This window comes from Myxocyprinus asiaticus, chromosome 5 (genome assembly GCF_019703515.2).
Source record: "Myxocyprinus asiaticus isolate MX2 ecotype Aquarium Trade chromosome 5, UBuf_Myxa_2, whole genome shotgun sequence".
Taxonomy (NCBI): domain Eukaryota; kingdom Metazoa; phylum Chordata; class Actinopteri; order Cypriniformes; family Catostomidae; genus Myxocyprinus; species Myxocyprinus asiaticus.
Genome location: NC_059348.1, coordinates 27,061,418 through 27,082,219, shown reverse-complemented (window position 1 = coordinate 27,082,219; position 20,802 = coordinate 27,061,418). Strand labels below are relative to the sequence as shown.

The 20,802-nt window shown below is 37.8% G+C and overlaps 1 protein-coding gene across 2 annotated transcripts; it reads left to right on the top strand.

The window, feature by feature from the left end:
* The first annotated feature begins 4,581 nt into the window (after positions 1 to 4,581).
* Positions 4,582 to 14,046, top strand: LOC127441469 (dnaJ homolog subfamily C member 1-like). 2 transcript variants are annotated; one of them, XM_051698924.1, is made up of 12 exons: positions 4,582 to 4,897; positions 5,732 to 5,833; positions 5,991 to 6,037; positions 7,512 to 7,677; positions 7,792 to 7,889; positions 7,977 to 8,067; positions 8,177 to 8,267; positions 8,387 to 8,550; positions 8,624 to 8,743; positions 8,876 to 8,924; positions 11,230 to 11,672; positions 13,593 to 14,046. In XM_051698924.1, exons 1-12 carry the CDS (start codon positions 4,745 to 4,747, stop codon positions 13,659 to 13,661), a joined length of 1,593 nt encoding a protein of 530 aa, XP_051554884.1. In that variant the 5' UTR covers positions 4,582 to 4,744; the 3' UTR covers positions 13,662 to 14,046. The 2 variants fall into 2 exon arrangements, with proteins under 2 accessions (XP_051554884.1, XP_051554885.1); XM_051698925.1 differs by lacking the exon at positions 4,582 to 4,897 and adding an exon at positions 4,910 to 5,441.
* The last annotated feature ends 6,756 nt before the right edge of the window (positions 14,047 to 20,802 follow it).

The window sequence follows — 20,802 nt, the reverse complement described above, 5'->3', positions numbered from 1 at the left end:
TGGGTTCTGCAAACCGTTGCAGCTTCTGCATTTACCACGAACCATATCAGTTTCCCACAACCTATCGCTAATCCATAATCCAGGTCATTTACACTGTTTATTTGGTCAGACAACACGTTGAAAATTCCAATGAACATCGCTATTCTTGAGATTTGTAGTGTCATATTTTAAATCTCAAGAACAACGACCATTTCTTTAGTCAGACTACAGATGTGACTCATCATAATGGTCGTATCCCAATGGCCAAGCGTGTGTTATTGTATTGAAAACTCTTGAGAAACAACTTGGAGATAATTGCATTCCCCCATTCAGTGGCGGTTCTGGCTTACTTGGTACCCTAGGCGAGATCCGACGTGGCGCCACCCTTAACTTCCCAACCCCTATCCCCCCTATGTTAAAGCATAATATATAAAAGGATTAGTTCACCCAAAAAAATTATATCATCATTTAATCACCCTCATGACATCCCAGATGTGTATGACATTCTTTCTTCTGCTGAACACAAATGAAAACATTTCCCAAGGTCCATACAATGCAACGAAATGTTGGTCAGAACTTTGAAGCTACAAAAATCTCATAAAGGCAGCATAAATGTAGTTCATAAGACTCCAGTGGTTAAATCCATGTCTTCAGAAGCAACATAATAAGTGTGGGTGAGAAACAGATAATATTTAAGTACTTTTTTTACTCTATATCTCCACTTTCTCATCTTAGTCACATGTGTTGCCTGTTTAGTTTCACTTTCAGATCTGAAAGTGTAAGTGGAGATTTAGAGTAAAAAGGGATTATCGATCTATTTCTCACCCACACCTATATCACTTCTAAAGACATAGATTTTAATCCAGTGGAGTTTTATGGATTAATTTTATGATGCCTTTATGTGCTTTTTGGAGCTTCAAGGTTCTGGCCAACATTCACTTGCATTGTATGGACCTACAGAGCTGAAATATTCTTCTAAAAATCTTCATTTGCATTGTGCAAAAGAAAGAAAACCATGTTTCTGGAATGGCATGAGGGTGAGTAAATGAGGAGAGAATTTACATTTTTGGGTATAACTGAATATAGAAATGGAGTAACTACACACACACACACACATACATACATACATACATTATATATATATATATATATATATATATATATTTGGAAAATTATATTAACATGTACATTATTTATACAGAACTTAAATTGCACAATTAAATCATAGAGCCAATAAATAAAGAAAATGGCGGAATACTTACAGATTGCATGCTTGTGCTATTACACATAATTCCTAATTTCAAATTTAACCCTCCCCTTCTAGTTTTCATTTATGCAAAATCATCAAGGACTTTGTCAAATCTGCCCAACAATCATAATTGATACTTATTTTCTCAAGACCACTAAGTCGATCCTGTGTCACGGTGTACCTGTTGATTATGGTTATCTTATGTTTGTTCAGATTGAAAGAATGCATTATGAACATCTATAATCCTAACCATTTAGAGAATTTTAGGCTGAGTAGCCTGTAAGGAACAACTCGGGGCACCTTTCTCCCGTCGTGATCTTGATAGCTCTGTGCAGGGGCGATCGATCAGGTACCCTGTGATGCCGCCCCACAGAGCGTTGCCGCCCTAGGCGCCTGCCTATATCGCCTATCCGCTACTGCGTTCCCCTTATATAAAGTTCCTGACAATTTCACAGGGCAACCTTTTCCACAGTGGAAAAAAAATATGTTAAAATATGGGAGGTAGGAACTATAATTTCTCTCATATTTTAGTTGGCCAATTATTCATTCTTTCACCTTAGCACATGAAGACAATTAAAGGGAATTGTATTTTACATTTAACGTGCAGATAAATACGTGCTCTCATAAACGGTCATGTTCAGACTGCTTTTAAGGGGATGTGTTTCCGCTCCTTTTGTTTCCCATATTGGCTTAAACTTTAATGACTCTATTGATTATTGATTGTTTACTGATGCCACAAGATTGATTAGTAGACTAAATTAGATATGGAGGTCAGGACTTGGCCTACAGATAAGATGCAAACGACTTAAATTTGCATTCAGCCTTTTGATCTAAATCGAATGATGACAATTTCACGAATGTCATGAATAGTGTCACATTATGACATTTATGTATAAAACATACTAGTGAAACAAAACGAGCGGACAAAAATCCAACCAGTGTGCGATAGCTAACGTCACAATATTTAATAGAATTTAAACTGTCAGCCTGGTATGTCACAGTCATGCGCAATGAGCTTGTTCGACATTTTTATGTATGTATATATATATATACAATTTTCCTTGTGGATATATAAAATGCATACCGATGTTCTCCAGTGTTAAGGGATTGATAATCTGTAAATAAATAAATAAAAATTAATTAATTAATTAATTAAAAAAAATAATTTCGTATGCCGCATCATTTCAGCCCAATGCTGGTACATATCCTGCTGATAAAACATTAAAGTTCTTCCTTGCTTTTCTATACTCCCTGTTTATAAAGAAGCAAAGAAAACAAATCTAACTTTATTGATTAGATTTGTTACATGAGATTGACTCACTGTGTAAATACTGCATCTCATGGCTACTTTCTCTTATACAAAATATACAAGTGTAGCCTATTATGAAAGTGTTTTAAAACATTACGATGCCTTAAGTCAAAATATTTTATTAATTTCATTATACAAATAAATAAAGGAAATAATAATAAAAACAAAATGGAAATCGTACAAGGTGAACACTTCAACAACAACAACAAAAGCCAATAGTCTCATAATCCAGTGAAAATGCACTATTTTATATTTTATACCGTGAAAGCTATTTGTCTTTCCCGCTTTTTTTATTTATACATAACACGCGTAGTATTTCCATTTTATAAGGTGGTGGCAATACTGCCATTTAGTAGCCTATTTCAATAAATAAAGCAGACTTTTGTTTATAGGCCTACTTTATAGGCAGAACCGGTAAATCACTACTTAAAAGTTTACTGGGGTTAAACCTCAAGCTGGACTGGGTGTTTTTATTCAGTTAACATTCACACTTAAAAGAATGAAAGCCCATTTGGAAAATAAATAAATATTATTTGGTGTAGGCTATTATGTCCTAGTTTGCCTAGTTTGAATCCTATGGGCCTTTTTTGTTTCAGATTTACGTTGTTAGTTAACTACGTCTTTTCAGAGTTGACTGGATTTATTTTAATGTTGTTAACCATGCACAAAGACGCTCGAGTTTCTCAATTCCAGAAGATAATTAGATTAAAGGGAAAGTTCGTCCAAAAAATAATAAAAATAAATAGATTCTGTCATCATTTACTCACCGTGATGTTCCAAAGCCAGGGCGTATGAACACAAAGGAGATTATAGACAGAATGACAGCATCAGTCACCATCATTTATGCTACTTTCATTGTATGGGGAAAAGATACAGTGAAAGTGAATGATGACAGTTTTATTTTTATTTTTTTTTTTTTATTTTTTTTGGTGGGGGTGAACTATCACTTTAATGTGTTAAAAAGTTTTCTCAAAAGAACGGCACAGAATTAAACATGCGCACGATTCATACATTTTACTGTGGCACTAAAAACTACCAAATCCAAAAGTTTAAGCTTGAAAACAATGAAATACCCTCCATGTATTTTCGAAACCTGAAATAGGCTAATATGCTAAGTAAATAAATTATTGAAAGAACTAAAAAATAAGACTACAGCTATTGGCTGATGGCTGATACAAAGGCTGACCCATTTCAGACAATTCACTCCATTTTATTAATATATTAAATGTTCTTCTATATTAAATGATCTCGTAGGCCTACGTTTTAACAACAGATTTTGTTCATATAATTTTGTTCAAATAATATATCTTTCTTATCTCCAACTGAGGATGTCTCAAATGTTTTCTGTCTGATCTGTCAGCAGATATTCACTCAGATATTTTCTCAGTAACAAGAACGTCGAAGGAAGACATCAGTAAGTAGGCTCTGTTGAGATGTTTTCCCAAAACTAGACTGTTCACTCGATGCTATTTCTGATGCCTACAAGACACTTTCAGTCAAATAATGGACGCTCGTGTGCACTTTATGACTTGTTGTTGTTGCCTTTGTATGTGGCCCTCTCTTCAGGCCGAGACAAGATTTATTGTCCAAATGTTGATATAGAATGTCATTAATGCCCCCCTAAACTGACCTAGGCTACTATGAAATGATAGTAACAGTAATAGAACAACAATAAGGAAACATTCGTCACCCATCTCTAGAAGAAAAAGTGATTAGGACTTAGAAATTAAAAAAATTAAAAAATGAGGGGGATGGGGGCTTGGAGTGAGATAATGTTTCAAGCCTGGGAAAGCTGGAACAGGGTTTCCAGTTAAAGAGAACGATGATCTTTGATCTGAGGCAGAAACTATTGGTTTCCTTCCTCTACGTTTGACATAAAAAACCTCTAGTGCTTAAGTTATATGAGGCAACTACTTTGTAATATTGGGAAATATTTAACGCCGCTAAAATTCAGAGGCCAGTGGTAACACTTATGATAACAATGGACATGACGCACAATGTATCTACTGAAGCTTTCATGCTTATTGGTTCCTGCTGTAGCGTCTGCATGTGAAACGTGTGTGTGTGTGTGCGTTGAACAAGCTGAAGCTGAGCTGGTCCAGTAGCCACCGGGATGTTATGCTAAATTAATCTCAAAACCAAGGTTTTCCGAATGTATAGTTAGCAGTAGACCTTCGCAAACACAAGGGCTATAAAAGCAACCAATAATGACTTTGCCCGAGGTCCTCACGTTGGTGTTGTTCTCCGGGCTTTTAGTTTTTCAGCCGTTGCAAACGTTAGCATGGGACGCAGACTTGGAGCTTTTCGACCTAGTGGAGGAAATCCCGCAAACCTTCTACGAATTCCTGTCTGTGAATCACGTAAGACCAGTTATTATCTCTACCGTTTGTGTTTTGGCACGCTTTGTACATCGGCGATTCCAATTTTGTCTGTAAAGTCAAAATAAGCAGATGGACAGAGAGCACACCGGTGCAGTAAATCTCGCAGTTTTACCTCCAGCGCGTTTATGGCCATGTGTTCTTATCAAACCGAATATCTCTCAACAGCCGGACGTTGTCTCTTCGGAAAGAGGGCAGCGGAAAAACTGCCTCTGCCTCCTGCAGAATCTGGATGTCGGTGGCCATTGACCAAGAAATACCCGGGCTGTGGGCCTAGACAGCACGACATGACGTGTCATTATTCAGCACATATAGTTGAGTGTTTATAACACAAACAACCGATTTTATCGCACCATTCGGTGGCTAAGCGATATTTCATGTATCGATGATATAAAAGCCCCATTTTTTTTGTACCATAACCGTTGCTTGTGGAAAAACTAGCAAGGCGTTCAATCTTTCCCAAGCAATTCAGACATACGGGGAATAAAAGCTACAACAACAGTGCCGCTGCTGCACGTTTACCATGGTAAATAGCTTTGAATGCCCTTTGAATGTAGCGATTAATTTATTGTTGCCAGCACAGCAGCATGTAAACAAGTTGATAGAAATAGCTTAAGTTGCTGCTCAATGCTAACCATTATCTCACTTCTCTTTTCCTGAAACACCACAGGCAACCCAAGCAGTCAGTCTTCAATCACAATTCTCTGAGACCTAATGAAATCTCAGAGGATGTCTCTTCTGACTGTTGTCATAAATCGTAGCAATTCATTAAAAAGCCAATGGTTTTAATGATCATGCTGCTTCTGCTTTTCACAGGATGCATCTTCGTCTGAGATCAGGAAGGCATATAGAAAGCTGTCTCTTACATTACATCCAGATAAAAACAAAGATGCAAATGCAGAAACCCAGTTCCGACAGGTAAGTGTTTTGTTAAGGCTAAACAAAAGTAGTATTTAGAATCAGAATCAGAATGAGCTTTATTGCCAAGTCTGCTTACACACACAAGGAATTTATCATGGTGACAGTATCTTCCAGTGCAACCTGATTTACAATCTTCTCTGTCATCTCTTACTAGTTAGTTGCCATCTATGAGGTTCTTAAGGATGAGGAAAGAAGACAAAGGTGAGCCATTGTACAAACGTCATGTTCTCAGACTAGCCTCTGGAGATTTGTGTTCTTTAATTTAAAGTCATTGTATGATGTACCAGAAGTTTAGTGTAAGCAACTATACTTGAGTATTCCATTTAATGGGATAATTCACCCAAAAGTGAAAATTCTCATCAATTACTCACACTTATGCCATCCCAGATGTGTATAACTTTCTTATGCAGAACACAAATTAAGATTTTTAATAGAATATCTCTGCTCTGTTGGTCTATGAAGTCAATGGTAGCCAGAAATTTGAAGGTCAAAAAGCACATAAAAGCAGCATGAAAGGAATCCATACTAGAGGTAGACCGATATATCGGTTTTACCGATTAATCTGTGCCAATAGTTGCTTTTTGGAACTATCATTTAGCATTTAGTCATTTCAAAATAAGAGTCCCCAGTGTGTTTCGGGCTTGTTTATACTTAAAAGTCCAGCGTTATGCACCAAATCTTCATTTTTTTTCTGGTTATTATGGGGATTTTGGTTGAACAAAAAAAAAACTGCATTTGGGATTTTATTCATTTTGGACTCTCTGTATCTGCCTGCCATAATAAAGCAAAAATAAGATTTTTTTTTGTGTTGTTACATTCTATAAATCAGTTTGGAAAAACTATCGGCCGATTAATCGATTATCAGCCTTTCCCACCACCTTAGTTATTGGTATCTGCAAAATCCACTATCGGTCGACCTCTAATCCATACGACTCGAGTTGTTAAATCCATGTCTTCAGAAGCGATATGATAGGTGTTGGTGAGAAACAGATCAACATTTAAGTCATTTTTTTATGATAAATCACTTTCACATTCTTATTTTGTTTTTGGCGATTCACATTCTTCGTGCATATCGCCACCTACTGAGCAGGGAGGAGAATTAATAGTAAAAAAAAAAAGACTTTAATGTTGATCTGTTTCTCACCCACACCTATCATATTGCTTCTGAAGATATGGATTTAACCGCTGGAGTCGTTTGGATTACTTTTGTGCCGCCTTTATGAGCTTCAAAGTTCTGGTCACCATTCACTTGCATTGAATTGGCCCAACAGAGCTGAGATATTCTTCTACAAATCTTTGTGTTCAGCAGAAGAAAAGAAAGACACACAAATCTGGTATGACATGAGGGTGACAATCCCTTTAAGATATTTCTCCACTCATCCAAGTCGCTACTTAGAATAGTGGTAATACACCATCAAATACATTGATCAAATTTCCAACAGACAGTCTCTTAACTTGTGGCAGTCTTTACCTTTTACAGAGGGGTTGTGGTAGCCTAATAGATTAAGAAACAGACTGCTAAATTCCTAAGTGATTTATTGGCATTGTGCCATTGAGTAAGATTCCCAAACTCTGGTTGCACCAACAGGACAATTACTAGAGAGTCTGTGAACTGTTCTTTTAATGATAGATTATGCATAGTACCTTCTCACAGGTAACTGTACTTCATCCACAGATATGATGACATCCTGGTTAATGGGCTGCCAGATTGGAGACAGCCTGTCTTCTACTATCGACGTGTTAGGAAGATGAGTAATGGAGAACTGGGCTTCCTCCTCTTCCTCATTCTGACAGTGGGCCACTATGCAGTTATATGGTCCATCTACCTTGAGAAGCAACTGGTAAATAGCAAAACATGTCATTGCACAGGAGGTGTAGTGCACTGTTGTCTTCTGAAATGCTAAATATACTTAAGCATATATAGTGATGGCTGCTATGTCTTAATTTCTTCTCAGGATGAACTTCTGAGTAAGAAGAAGAAAGAGAAGAAGAAAAAACAAAGCAGTAAGATAACAGAGGAGATTAAGTCCTTGGCACAGGAAAAAAATGAAAGGTAACTTGAACTAGATTTTTGAAGAAATGTCGACTCTGTTTCTCAGTCAAGGAAATCTTTGTGTATTCTCTGCTTCTGCTTCCATAGATCTGACAAGCCACACTGGCATGACATTTTGCCTCTCAAATTAAGCATCTGGTTATACTATTCAGTGAAGTCTCTCCCTCATATTATACAGGTATTGTTCCACCAGATTAAATGACTTTAATCTATGACTTTATTATATGACTGATTTGGGATTTGTTTTCAAGCATACAACTGTATGATGGCATATATTGTATTTTCAGGATGTAAAGCAGTACTACAAAGATTATAAAGAAATGAAAGTAAAAGAAAAGGAGGAGGCAGAAGCTCTGGCAGAGCAGGAAATGCAGCAGAGTAAGGCCCATTATACATTACATATTGACCTCTGCACATATAGCTGTGCATGTGAATGTGGTTAAATTGTGACCACGTGACATTTAATATCTGTGATGGTGGCTGATCTTGCTCTGCAGAAGAAAAACGGCCCAAGGTGAAGAAACCTAAAGTAGAGTTTCCAACCTATGAACCAAACACCGATCCTGCTTTTGTGCCTGCATATGATCCGGGAACATCTATTGAAGATATTGAAGATCAAATGGAAGACTGGTTAGAAGACAAAAAACACCAGAAGAAGAAAGTAAGTCTTTGTTCACAGAACACTGATTAAAATAAACATATTTTAGTTTACCAATGGCTGGTGATGATTGTAGGCTCATGAGTGGACAGAGGAGGATCTTAGCCAGCTCTCTCGCTGCATGGCCAAGTTTCCTGGTGGAACACCGGGACGTTGGGAGAAAATTGCTCATGAATTAGGCAGATCAGTGACTGAGGTTAGTCTCTAATGTATACAGATATGACATGCAAGGACCTTTTAGCTGTTTAAATTGAAGTAAATTAAATGTGTGGAAGCCATTATGATTTGTACAAAAATATAAAAGAGTGAAAACTTTAATTTTGTACAGGTCACAGCAAAAGTGAAGCAAGTCAAAGACTGTGTCACCAATACATCAGGTAGGTTCTGTTTCAGTTTAGTTTTAATAATGGGAGGAAGAAATTTAAAAAATATATGTACCTTTTCACCTACTGTTATGTAGGGGTCAGTGACATGACGCAATTTTTTTATTTTTTTCCCGGATCTTTAAAAAAAAAGTTATATAAAAAAAACAAATCACACAAAATAATTACTTGAATACAACTCTTCTGTGATGAACATGTTTTTTTATTTTTTTATTATTATTTAAAAAAATAATTGATTCCATTCAACAAATTGGAAATGGAACCCCACCCGACACAAACACGCACCCCAGTGGTCATAAATATTTAGAAACATAAAAAAAACACAAAACACACACAAAATAAACCCCATAAAAAGTATACTTTAAAAAAAACAATAAAATTGCACACTAATTTAAAACTACGGATCCCTCCCCACTGCCCCTCCTCGAGAGCCTTCCAACAAAGCCAGAAATCTTACCCGTTTTCTATCAAATAAACCCAGATTGCCCAGCCTTCTATACGACATCTCCTCGAAAGCCGCCACCCTCCCCATCTCCATGCACCACTCTCGAAATGAGGGCGCTCCTGCCAACTTCATCCCCTAAGAATAACACGTCTTTTCTCCGTATGTGGCAACACCTCTAAACACATCAGGGCATGATCTGAGACTAAAATGTTTCCAATTGAGCAATCAGCAACTGATGAAATGAGGGACTTAAATATTTAAAAAAAAATCTATTTTAGAGTAAATCTTATGGACTGATGAAAAAAAATGTATAGTCCCTCCCAGATGGGTTCAAAAGTCTCCAAATATCTGTAAGACCAAGATTTTCAAGAAGCATCAGTGTTGCTCTAGGGGGCTTGCACACTTTGGCTTCACTATGATCAAGGACTGAGTCCATCAAAAGATTAAAGTCTCCTCCCAATATTATATCATGAGGGGTGCCAGCGGTTTGCAGCATCACTTCAAGATCTATAAAAAAGCCCTGATCATCAGCGTTTGGTGCATAAATATTAGCCAAAATAAGGCTTTGCCGAACAATTTTTTTAATTACTGAATTCATTGTTCTGAAAGTCATTGTTATATATATATTTTTTTTTGAGGCTTTTATTAAAAAAAATTGTGGTATAACCATCCAGAGATACATTTGCAGAAAAAATCAGTCGCATTAAAATCTGAAAGTCTTGAAAAAAAGAAATGCTGGGGTGAGTAGTGCAGAATAATCTTTTATTTATTTTTTAAAAATAAGCAGTGAAACTGTATTGTTTTTAAATTTTATCAATATTTGGAAACTTGTCCACCAAATCAATGTCAGGTCGTCTGTCCAACATGTAGGTTGCCATTTTCTTGTCATGTGACAAAAACAAAACAAAAAAACAACTACAACAGATAGGACACACTTTAGGCTTTCAAGACTGTGAAATAAAAAAAATATAAAAAAACGTTTTATGAACAACTACATTTTGTTGGAATAACCCTGAAAAACGTATTGATATTTTAGATAAATAAAAATAAAAAAAACTTGGGATTTTTTTTAAAATAATGATTAAGTTGCGTACACTCCCATGTATTCAATGAGCTCCTTTTACGCAAGGGATAATGTCCAGTCAGCTGATATCACAAAATAAACGATACCCTGAAGGGGTTTATTTTGCAATTAGAACTAACTAACTGTACATTATCCCACTTATTACATGGCTAATAAATAAATGGACTTAAATAATTGATTTGCATTGAAATTCTGTAATTATGTGAGAAGAAATCGCTGAATAGCTAAAATCCACCTCAAGAGTTCTGTTGATTTTGGAAAAAATGACCGTCTGACTGCTCATTATCCAGTTTATTACAAGACTACTTGCCAAATAAATCAATAAATGGACATGAAACGTTGATCTGAGTTTAAACAAATTTATAAGCTTACATGTAGAGATCACACAGTGATCCGAGAAGTAGGAAAGATGACTCGCAAGACCCGAATGTCTGATTTCACTTAATTCCTGGATGTGCGGTTGTTGAAAAATCTGACCGCTTGATGCTGCCATTTACCAGTCAGAATCGAGTGTTCCAGAGACCCACGTAATAATGGATAGTTACACCACATTATATTTTTAAAAGTTTTGTAGAAAATGCTAAATGTTTTTCAAAAATTCTTTAAATCAATATGTACATAAATATTACATTTCGACGAACTTGACAAGTGTGTTAAACTAGATTTTTAAAAGATTTATTATTTTTATCACCACGAACAACCTTATTTGTCAGTAACCCATAAGCATCTTTTTCAGAGTAATTCACCATCCGCTTTGTCCCTTTTTCCAGGGTTGGTGAAGCTTTCGGAGCTGAAGGGCGGTGCTGTGATAGGAAAGAGTTCTAGAGCAGTCACAGTGCCAGACAATCTGATGACCCAGCGAGAGGAGCCCTTAGAGCAGCAGCTGGATGATTTGGGAGAGAATGTTGGGGGAGAGGACTCTGAAAGCAAAACCCTGAGAAGGCGACCAAGAAAGTCTGCAGCCGGGAGTGCTGGAGCAGTGGAGGAGAGAGTGAAAGGGCGAAGACAGAGGGACTTTGACCCCACAGCTGTGGATGAAGACAGTGAAGATGAGAAAAAAACATCAGGCCCCAAAGAAAAACCCAGTGCTGCTGCAGATGATGTATGGACACAGAACCATCAGAGGCTCTTAGAGCTGGCCTTACAGCAATACCCACGTGGCACCACTGAACGCTGGGACAGGATTGCTAAGGTGGTGCCCGGAAAGACCAAGGTGAGCATCACACACTGCAAGTTTACAATTAATGCTGATGTGAATGAAGGTAAAATAGTGCCTAAGTGATTTGTATGCGCAGAGTAAGATTTGTAAAAGCGTAAAACAAATTGCAAGCATAAAAATAAATTGCATGTGCGCAGAACATTTTGTAAAGGTGTAAATCAAGTTGCAAGCATAAGAAAAAAATATTAGCAATACTTGTATTGGTAAGTGTAATACATTGTTGTGAATCTGTAATTTCGTATTAACAGAAAATAAATTTGGTGTGTATTCTTCTGAGCGATATGCAAGCAAAGAAAGGGTGTCATGAACAGCAAAAAGGATTAACCACGTAGAATAATTCTGTATGTGTAAAATAAACTACTGCAAACGTGTAAATGACTTGTGTTTATGGCATAAATATTTTTCAGAAATATTTCTCACTGAAGAGTTTTGCAAGTGCCTGGGAGAAGGCAGGTCCACCTGCTTCTAGTAACCAATCAAATGAGGTTTTCATTGACCAGTTTACTCTGACATGATTGGTTTAATAACGTGACAGACAGCTTCTTCATATGGCTCAGCGTCGTTCCTCTGGGTATCTCGCCTCTCTTAAATATTAAACTGAAATATTAATACATACATGATTTAATTATATTTACTATTAATTATCATTGTCAAGGCATTTTGGTGAATAGATGGAATTAGCTGGTATCACAGAACTCATGCTAGAAAACAAATGAATAAAGTAAGCCATATAAAACAAAACACTGTGAACAGATAGATAGATAGATAGTTAACTTTTATCATTTTGTTTTTTAGAATGAGTTTAATGATACCAGCAACATCCATCCATCCATTCGATAATTGAAAGTAATTAAAATAATGAACAGCAACAAGAAGAGACATTTGAACACCAGATTGAGATTTATATTAATAAATGGTGTCAGCTCAATTTTACACTTGCAATAAAAGAACGTGTATGTATTAATATTTCAGTTTAATATTTAAGAGAGGAAAGATACCCAGAGGAACGACGCTGAGCCATATAAAGAAGCTGTCTGTCACGTTATTAAACCAATCAGGTCAGAGTAAACTGGTCAGCAAAAACCTAATTTGATTGGTTACTAGAAGCAGGTAGACCCACCTTCCCCTTAACGCTTGCAAAACTCTTTTCAGTGAGAAATTCTTGCCATTAGTGTGAACGCAACAAAGGGAAGACGGAACAGTGTATAACGGATTATTTCTGAAAAATATTTATGCCACAAACACAAGTCATTTACACATTTGCAGTAGTTTATTTTACACATACAGACTGATTCTACGTGGTCAGTCCATTTTGCTGTTCATGACACCCTTTCTTTGCTTGCGTATCGCTGATTGCAGGTTTGCAATGTTTTGGGCCATGTTTAGGTGCAAAAATAGTGCCAAAGTGTAAGGGCAAAAAAAAGAAGTCAGAAGAATACACACCAAATTTACTTTGTGTTAATACGAAATTACAGATTCACAACACATGAATTACACTTATGCAAAACATTTAACTATTGCTAATATTTTTTTCTTATGCTTGCAACTTGATTTACACCTTAACAAAACATTCTGTGCGCATGCTATTTATTTGTATGCTTTCAATTTGATTTACGCTTTTACAAATCTTACTCTGCGCATACAAATCATTTAGGCATTATTCAAAAAAATGTTTTAGATCTTAATGCTTTCTGCTATCCCATCTGTTTGTTTGACCAATGGGAGATGGAGTGAGTATTCGGAAAATCTGTTTGAAACAATGTAATTTGCAATTCCATTTGGTGATGCTAATTGCTGAGAAATTGCACACTTAAGCTTTCGTTTATGCCGTTGGACCAATGTTTAGCTGTGTATGACGATGGAATTTTGATTTGGTCATGTTCTGATTGATTTATTTCTCTTTGGCTTGTTCAGGAGGAGTGCATGTCCCGTTACAAACTGTTGGCAGAGCTAATTCAGAAAAAGAAACAAGCCAAGAGTTGACTCCTGGTCTTCAATAATTCACCATACCTCTCATCTGCTTGAAATGTGCCTTAATACAACACAAAGTCCTGTTGTGAGACTCAATGTGCCATATTCAGCAAAGCCTCAAACTTCAGCTCTACTCATTGGAGAGATTCATGCTTGAGAATATTATAAACTGCCCATTTAAAGAAAAACGTTTTTATTTATTTTAGAATCTTTTTCAGGTTGTACACTCACTATTTTGTTTCTCTATGCAACCAGACAGTTTGAGCAAAGAGTCATTTTTTTAATGTTTGTTTTTTCTTTCCTATTTTGACTTCTTGGAACATTGTTTTTCAGAGGAACAGTGTGCTGTCCTGGAATCTTTTTGGTCATGATACAAGATAAAGTATTTTGCATACAACGTTTAAAGTGTCATGGTTTCTCATGTGGTCATTATTATGCTTCAGTGCATTGGCTCGTGTATTTCGAAGAACAAGCATGTTCCCTTCAGCTGCAGTGAATGCACATTGCATACACCAATCAGCCACAACATTAAAACCACCTGCCTAAAATTGTGTAGGTCCCCCTCGTGCCACCAAAACAGCACCAACCTGCATCTCAGAATAGCATTCTGAGATAATATTCTTCTCACCACAATTGTACAGAGCAGTTATCTGAGTTACCGTAGACTTTGTCAGTTCGAACCAGTCTGGCCATTCTCTGTTGACCTCTTTAATCAAGGCGTTTCCATCTGCAGAACTGCCGCTCACTGGATGTTTTTTTTCTTTTTTGATTAACACTTTTTATTGACTCCAACAAATGAAACAGAAAAACAAAACATATATGTACAGAATCAAATTTTAACCCCCATTATTCCCTTTCCCCCTTCCAATCACTAACCCCACCCTGACCCCCAACAAACATCTGTGTAGTCAAAGCTAAAATACACAAAGAAACAATAAATAAATATATATATATATATATATATATATATAATAAAAAAATTATAATACACACATTTAAAACTTTAAATCCCTCTCCACTTCCCCTCCCCAAAAGCCGTCCAAAAAGGTCAAATAACTGCCCCACTTCCTATTAAATACCCCCATGTTGCCTAGCCTTCTATCTGACATTTCTTCAAATGCTGCCACCCTGCCCATCTCCGTGCACCACTCTGAAATGAGGGCGCTCCAGCCAACCTCCATCCCCTAAGGATAATCTGTCTGCCAATCATAACACTGGCTAAAACCCAATTTCTTATGTATTTATCCCCTATATTAATGACCGCCCCATCGCCTAAAATACAGAGTCTGGGGCTAAATGAAATTTGAATGCCCAATACATCACATATAAAACTCTGAACCCTCAACCAAAATTCTTGGATCTTAATACACCACCAAAAAACATGGGTTGTGTCCCCATCTTCTGATTGGCCTCGCCAGCAGGTGGGTGTGTCTTTAAGACCAAGCCTATACAATCTAGAAGGGGTCCAATAGAATTAATGTAAAATCTTAAACTGCATAAGGTGCACCCTTGCATCTCTAGATGCAGACTTGACATTTTAGAATTCTAGCCCACACTCCCTCCTCCAATACCAAGTTTAAATCTTATCTTTCATAATCTCTTGAGAGAAGTTGAAGCTCCGTCCCCCAGACTCTGAATTAGTAATACACTGATGCCTCATGACCTTTTCCAAAGGCAGTAATCACCACTCCCACTGTGTCTGCCACTTTAGGGAGGTGTATACTACTCCCAAAAATAGTACAGAGCAGGTGGCGCAGTTGTAAATATCTAAAGAATTGAGACCTGGGAATCCCAAAATGTTTAACCATATTTTCAAAGGATCTCAACACTCCACTCTCATATAGGTCACAGAGCTTATTAATCTCCCTTACAATCCACTCTGTCCAGCAGAAAGGGGATTTATCAATACATAAGTTTGGATTCAGCCATATGCTCAAAGCAACATTTAAATAAATGTCTGAATTAAACATTCTGGACACTTGTGTCCATACTGCATGCAAATGCGAGATAATGGGGTATAACTTAACCTCTTCGGTTAGTTTGATAGAAAAGCTTTGCAATGGTGAGATAGGGGCAAGAACTTCCTGTTCAATACAAAACCAGGGAGGGGCTCTCTCAGGCGGAAGTAACAAATGAGCCAAATGTCTGTGACCAAATGCATAATAATAAAATAAGGCCTAGGCCTAGCCCACCTTTGTCAATTGGCCTATGTAACTTACTGAAGTGTAATCTGGGACATTGACCATTCCAAATGAAATACTTCGCTATGCTATCAAATTGCTTGGAATAAGAGAGGGGGACATCTACAGGGAGAGATTTTAGCAGGTAGTTGAATTTTAGAATACAATTAATTTTAATAACATTAACCTTCCCAATCATCGATAAATGTAATGAAGCCCACCTGCCCACATCGCTCGAAAACCTTTTTATTAAAGGGTCTTAATTAACTCCAACTAAATCATACAAATTTGCTAGGAATAAAATACCCAAATACTTAATGCCCTGTTTGGGCCACTGGAAGGCGCCCGGCTGAAAAGCAGTTACTGGGCAGTACGCTGTCAGAGCCAAAGCTTCGGATTTAGACCAATAAACCCTGTATCCTGAGAACTTAGGAAAGGAATTAATAATTCTGTGGAGGCAAGGCATAGATCTAGTAGGATCGGAGATGAATAATAAAATATAATCTGCGTAAAGCAAAAGCTTATGTGCCACACCTCCCACCACCATCATCCTCCATTCTTATCGCGGCTGCTAATGGTTCCAGAGCAAGACAGAACAATAATGGGGAAAGAAGGCAACCCTGCCGGGTGCCCCTATCCAGAGTAAAATAATATGAAATTAAACCATTCATTTGAACCGGCTCCACCAGGTGTCTATACAGTAACTTAATTCGCCCAATAAAAGTATTCCCGAACCTGTACATTTCCAAAATCTTAAAAAGATAATCCCATTCTACCATATCAAACGCTTTTTTGGCATCAAGCCAGATGGCAGCGACCGGAGTCTGATCGTTCGCCACTGCCCACATGGCATTAATGAAACGCCTAATGTTATCAGAAGAGCTGCGGCCCTGAATAAACCCCATCTGATCTATATGTATAAGAGATGTCATAACTTTACTCAGTCGGTTAGCCAAAATTTTTGACAATATTTTAACATCAAGCTGGATCAGGGAAATTGGATGGTAACACTTACACTCGCTTGGATCTTTGTTCTTTTTAAGAATCAGACTGATCCGGGCTTGTGTCATGGTTGGCGGAAGCTTTCCATTCTTTAATGATTCCGAATAAACTTCTAGCAAAAGTGTAGCCAGTTCTGTAGCATAAGATCTAAAAAATTCAGTGGCAAAGCCATCTGGCCCCAGAGCCTTGCCTGTAGGCACGGCCTTAATTACCTCGCCAAGCTCCTCCAAGTTGATCTCAGAATCAAGAGAGTTTTTTTGCTCAGCCAACAGTTTAGGAAGTTCTAATGGTTCCACAAAGTTTCTAATATCCTCTTCAGTAGACGAAGATGTGGAACTATAAAGATCAAGACAGAATTCTTTAAAAGCATTATTAATATCAGGTAAATATTTCGAGGTAAATATTTCACCACCAGCAGATTTCACTGAGGGGATGGTAGAAAAAGACTCTCTCTGTTTTATATATCTAGCCAGAAGCTTCCCTGCCTTGTCCGCCGACTCAAAATATGACTGTCTTGCCCTGAATAGCCAAAACTACACCTTCCGTGACAAAATAGTATTATATCTGTATTTCAATCGTGTCAATTCTCTGAGGCCATTAGACGACATTCGGCACTTCAGCTCTGCCTCGGCACTTTTAATATTCCCTTCCAATTCCACGAGTTCTTGTGCTTTGGATTTTTTGGTGAATGCAGCATAATATATGATCCGGCCCCTAAGAACCGCCTTATGTGCCTTCCAAGCCACGCCCACAGAGGATACTGAGGACCAGTTGGTCTCCATAAAAACAATGATTTCAGCCTTTAACATTTGTTGGAATTCAGGATTTTGCAAAAGGTATACATTAAAGCGGCAACTATATGATTTCCTTTTCTTCATATGTGGCAACACCTCTAAACACACCAGGGCGTGATCTGAGACTAAAATGTTTCCAATTGAACAATCAGCAACTGATTAAATATATATATATATATATATATATATATATATATATATATATATATATATATATATATATATATATAGATCTAAATATCAAGATCTTCAAGATCTATAAAAAAAAGCCCTGATCATCAATGTTAGGTGCATTAATATTAGCCAAAATAAGACTTTTCCCCTGAATTTCTGCTAAAACAATAATGACTCTTCCTAATTGATCTTTAATCTGTTTGAGACATTTGAATTGTAGATGTTTACTTAGCGTAATGACTCCCCTGCTCTTACTCGAGCCAGCACTAAAGAAAGCATGCCCACCCCATATCCTCCCAAAATTTTCAGCTTCCTGCAGAGAAAAATTTGTTCTTGAAGAAACACTATAACATATTTCTTATGCAAGAGAAATAACCTTCCTTATTTTTTTAGTGCCCCAAACCATTCACATTCCACGTGGAGAGACAATCCACTCATATTAACATTTGACATTTTGACATATAACAAAAAATAGATTGTGTGTCAAAAACAAGATTATAAAGACCACATTCCAACATTAGTGCATCCCTCAAAACCCAAACATCCCCAGAACCAAACAAACAGAAAAAAGAAAAATGTGTGCATTAACCCCGCGCACAACAGCGCCAACTGGTGTCCATCCCTCTAAACTCATACAGTCTATGCACGCCTACGAGAACTCCCGCGACAACTTTGCCGTTGGATTACTCAAGTCCGGTGTTTCTATACAAATTTTGTGAGACAGAATTACACGTCAAAAGATCATCTATAAAACAAACTCCAGCCAATAGGCAGAATAAACACAGAGTGTGTAGATTCATCCATAAAATTGTCCTGAAGGTGTGCTACTCTGCAAAATAAACCCAGCTGCTAGGCGGAACCAGCACAAGAAGAGCTTGCAGAATCCCCAAACAGTCAAGTGGATGTTCAGTGAGCCGGTCCACTCGGCTGCAACATGAGTGCAACAAATGACGTAATCACTCCAATGTCTTGCAAGAAATAATCCACAAAACAAACTCCAGCCAATAGGAGGAATAAGTACAAAGAGCGTGTAGATTCATCCATAAAACTGTCCTGAAGGTGTGTTACTCTACAAAACAAACTCCAGCCGCTAGGCGGAACCAGCACAAAAAAAAAGCGCTCAGTTTCCTTAAACAATCAAGTGAATGTTCAGTGAGCCGGTCCACTAGGCTGCAAAGTGAGTACCACAAGATGACTTACTCGCTCCACTGACTTTATGAAGGCATGTGAATGTTTTACGGCCCTCCATAGCATCTATTCTCAATGTGGCCGGGAATATCAGTGCAAAAGCAACCTTCCATTGATGTAAACGTTTCTTGCATTCCTTGAATCGATCACGTCCCTCTCATCGAATTTGCAAAGTCTGGGAACAAGAAAATGCTGTGATTTTTCCAAGAAAAGCCTCATGTAACACAAGCTCTTTATCGGATGATCTCAAAAATTTGGCCAGAATTGATCGGGGCCTGTCTCCCTCCGTGGATCTCCGAGTAGGAACCTTGTGAGCTCGCTCGATTTCCAGCTTATGGCCTGTTATGCTGGGTAGATTTGAAAGGAGCCCATCTAGGTATTTCACCATATCCTGACCCTCTTTGGCCTCAGGAATTCCGACAATACGGATGTTATTCTGCCGGCTACGGTTCTCCATGTCCTCCAGCTTCTCCCAGACATGCTCCAAATCCACCTTGGTCGCTAGTGGATTACCAGATAATTCCCTCTCCGATGACTCCAGATAATTAATCCGTTTTTCGACATCCCCCACACTTGTAACTTCGCCACCATGGCAGTGATCGATCGATGTATCGCAGCAAGATCCTCCAAGTCAGCAACGACCTTCGTCAGCATTGCTGACATGTTCAGCATCTCTCGCCACATTTCCCGCATCTCTCCAACTAAATCGACTCCCAGGCTCGCAGCCTGCTCGGGGGTGTCTTTTAATGTCTCCAGAGCCTGAGGATTTGGAATTCTTTGACATATTGTCCTCCTAGAACAGTTATGGAGCAGAGTTTATCAAATCTCACCAGTTTATGTCATTAAAAGTGTTAAAACTAGCAAAGTGCGCAGAGCTTGCCATTCACACGTCCAATCCTCGCATGGCATCACGTGACTCACCCGTTTTTGTTTTTGTTACAAAAATACTCAAACCAGCCCATCTGGCACCAACAATCATCCATGCGATTATCTAATCAGCCAAGGGTGTGGCAGCAGTGCAGTGCATAAAATCATACAGATACGGGTCAGGAGCTACTGTTAATGTTCTCATCAACCATCAGAATGGGGGAAAAAATTTGATCTCAGTGATTTGGACCACAGCATGATTGTTGGTGCCAGATGGTCAGGTTTGAGTATTTTTGTATCTGCTGATCTCCTAGGATTTATACACACAACAGTCTCTAGAATTTACTCCGAATGGTGCCAAAAACAAAAAAACATCCAGTGAGCAGCAGTTCTGTGGTCGGAAATGCCTTATTGATGAAAGAGGTCAACAGAGAATGGCCAGAATGGTTTAAACTGACAAAGTCTACGGTAACTCAGATAACCGCTCTGTACATTGGTAGTGAGAAGAATAGCATGTCAGAATGCTATTCTGAGATGCGGGTTGGCGCTGTTTTGGCAGCACGAGGGGGACCTACACAATAATAGGCAGGTGGTTTTAATGTTGTGACTGATCGGTGTGTTAACATATACCTTCCGAACAGTACTGAGAAAATATCGTTTGTGAGCTGTTAAAAACTATTGAAATCTTTTTTTTTCCTTTTTTTTTTTTCTTTTTTTTTTAAAATCAAGGGCAGTACAATGTCATTGGCAATTTGCAGGATCCATTGTACCAAATGAATGAATCTAGACCAAAGTGCCAGTAAAAACATTATTTTCACATTATATGCTTTTTTGTCTTCGTTTCAGGAACTTTAAATATTTGATTAGTTACTCCTCAGCTGTTGTACCAAGGTGTGTGTGTGCTTTTTACTTTTTATTTTTTTTGCTTGCTAATGTCAGCATAGGCCC

What these genes read in the sequence shown, in the direction of transcription:
- LOC127441469 (XM_051698924.1), top strand. Translation starts at nt 4,745, where the DNA reads ATGACTTTGCCCGAGGTCCTCACGTTGGTGTTGTTCTCCGGGCTTTTA. An exon ending in CAGAAACCCAGTTCCGACAG is followed by an intron (nt 5,834 to 5,990) that starts GTAAGTGTTTTG and finishes ATCTCTTACTAG; the next exon opens with TTAGTTGCCATCTATGAGGT. An exon ending in TGGTGCCCGGAAAGACCAAG is followed by an intron (nt 11,673 to 13,592) that starts GTGAGCATCACA and finishes TGGCTTGTTCAG; the next exon opens with GAGGAGTGCATGTCCCGTTA.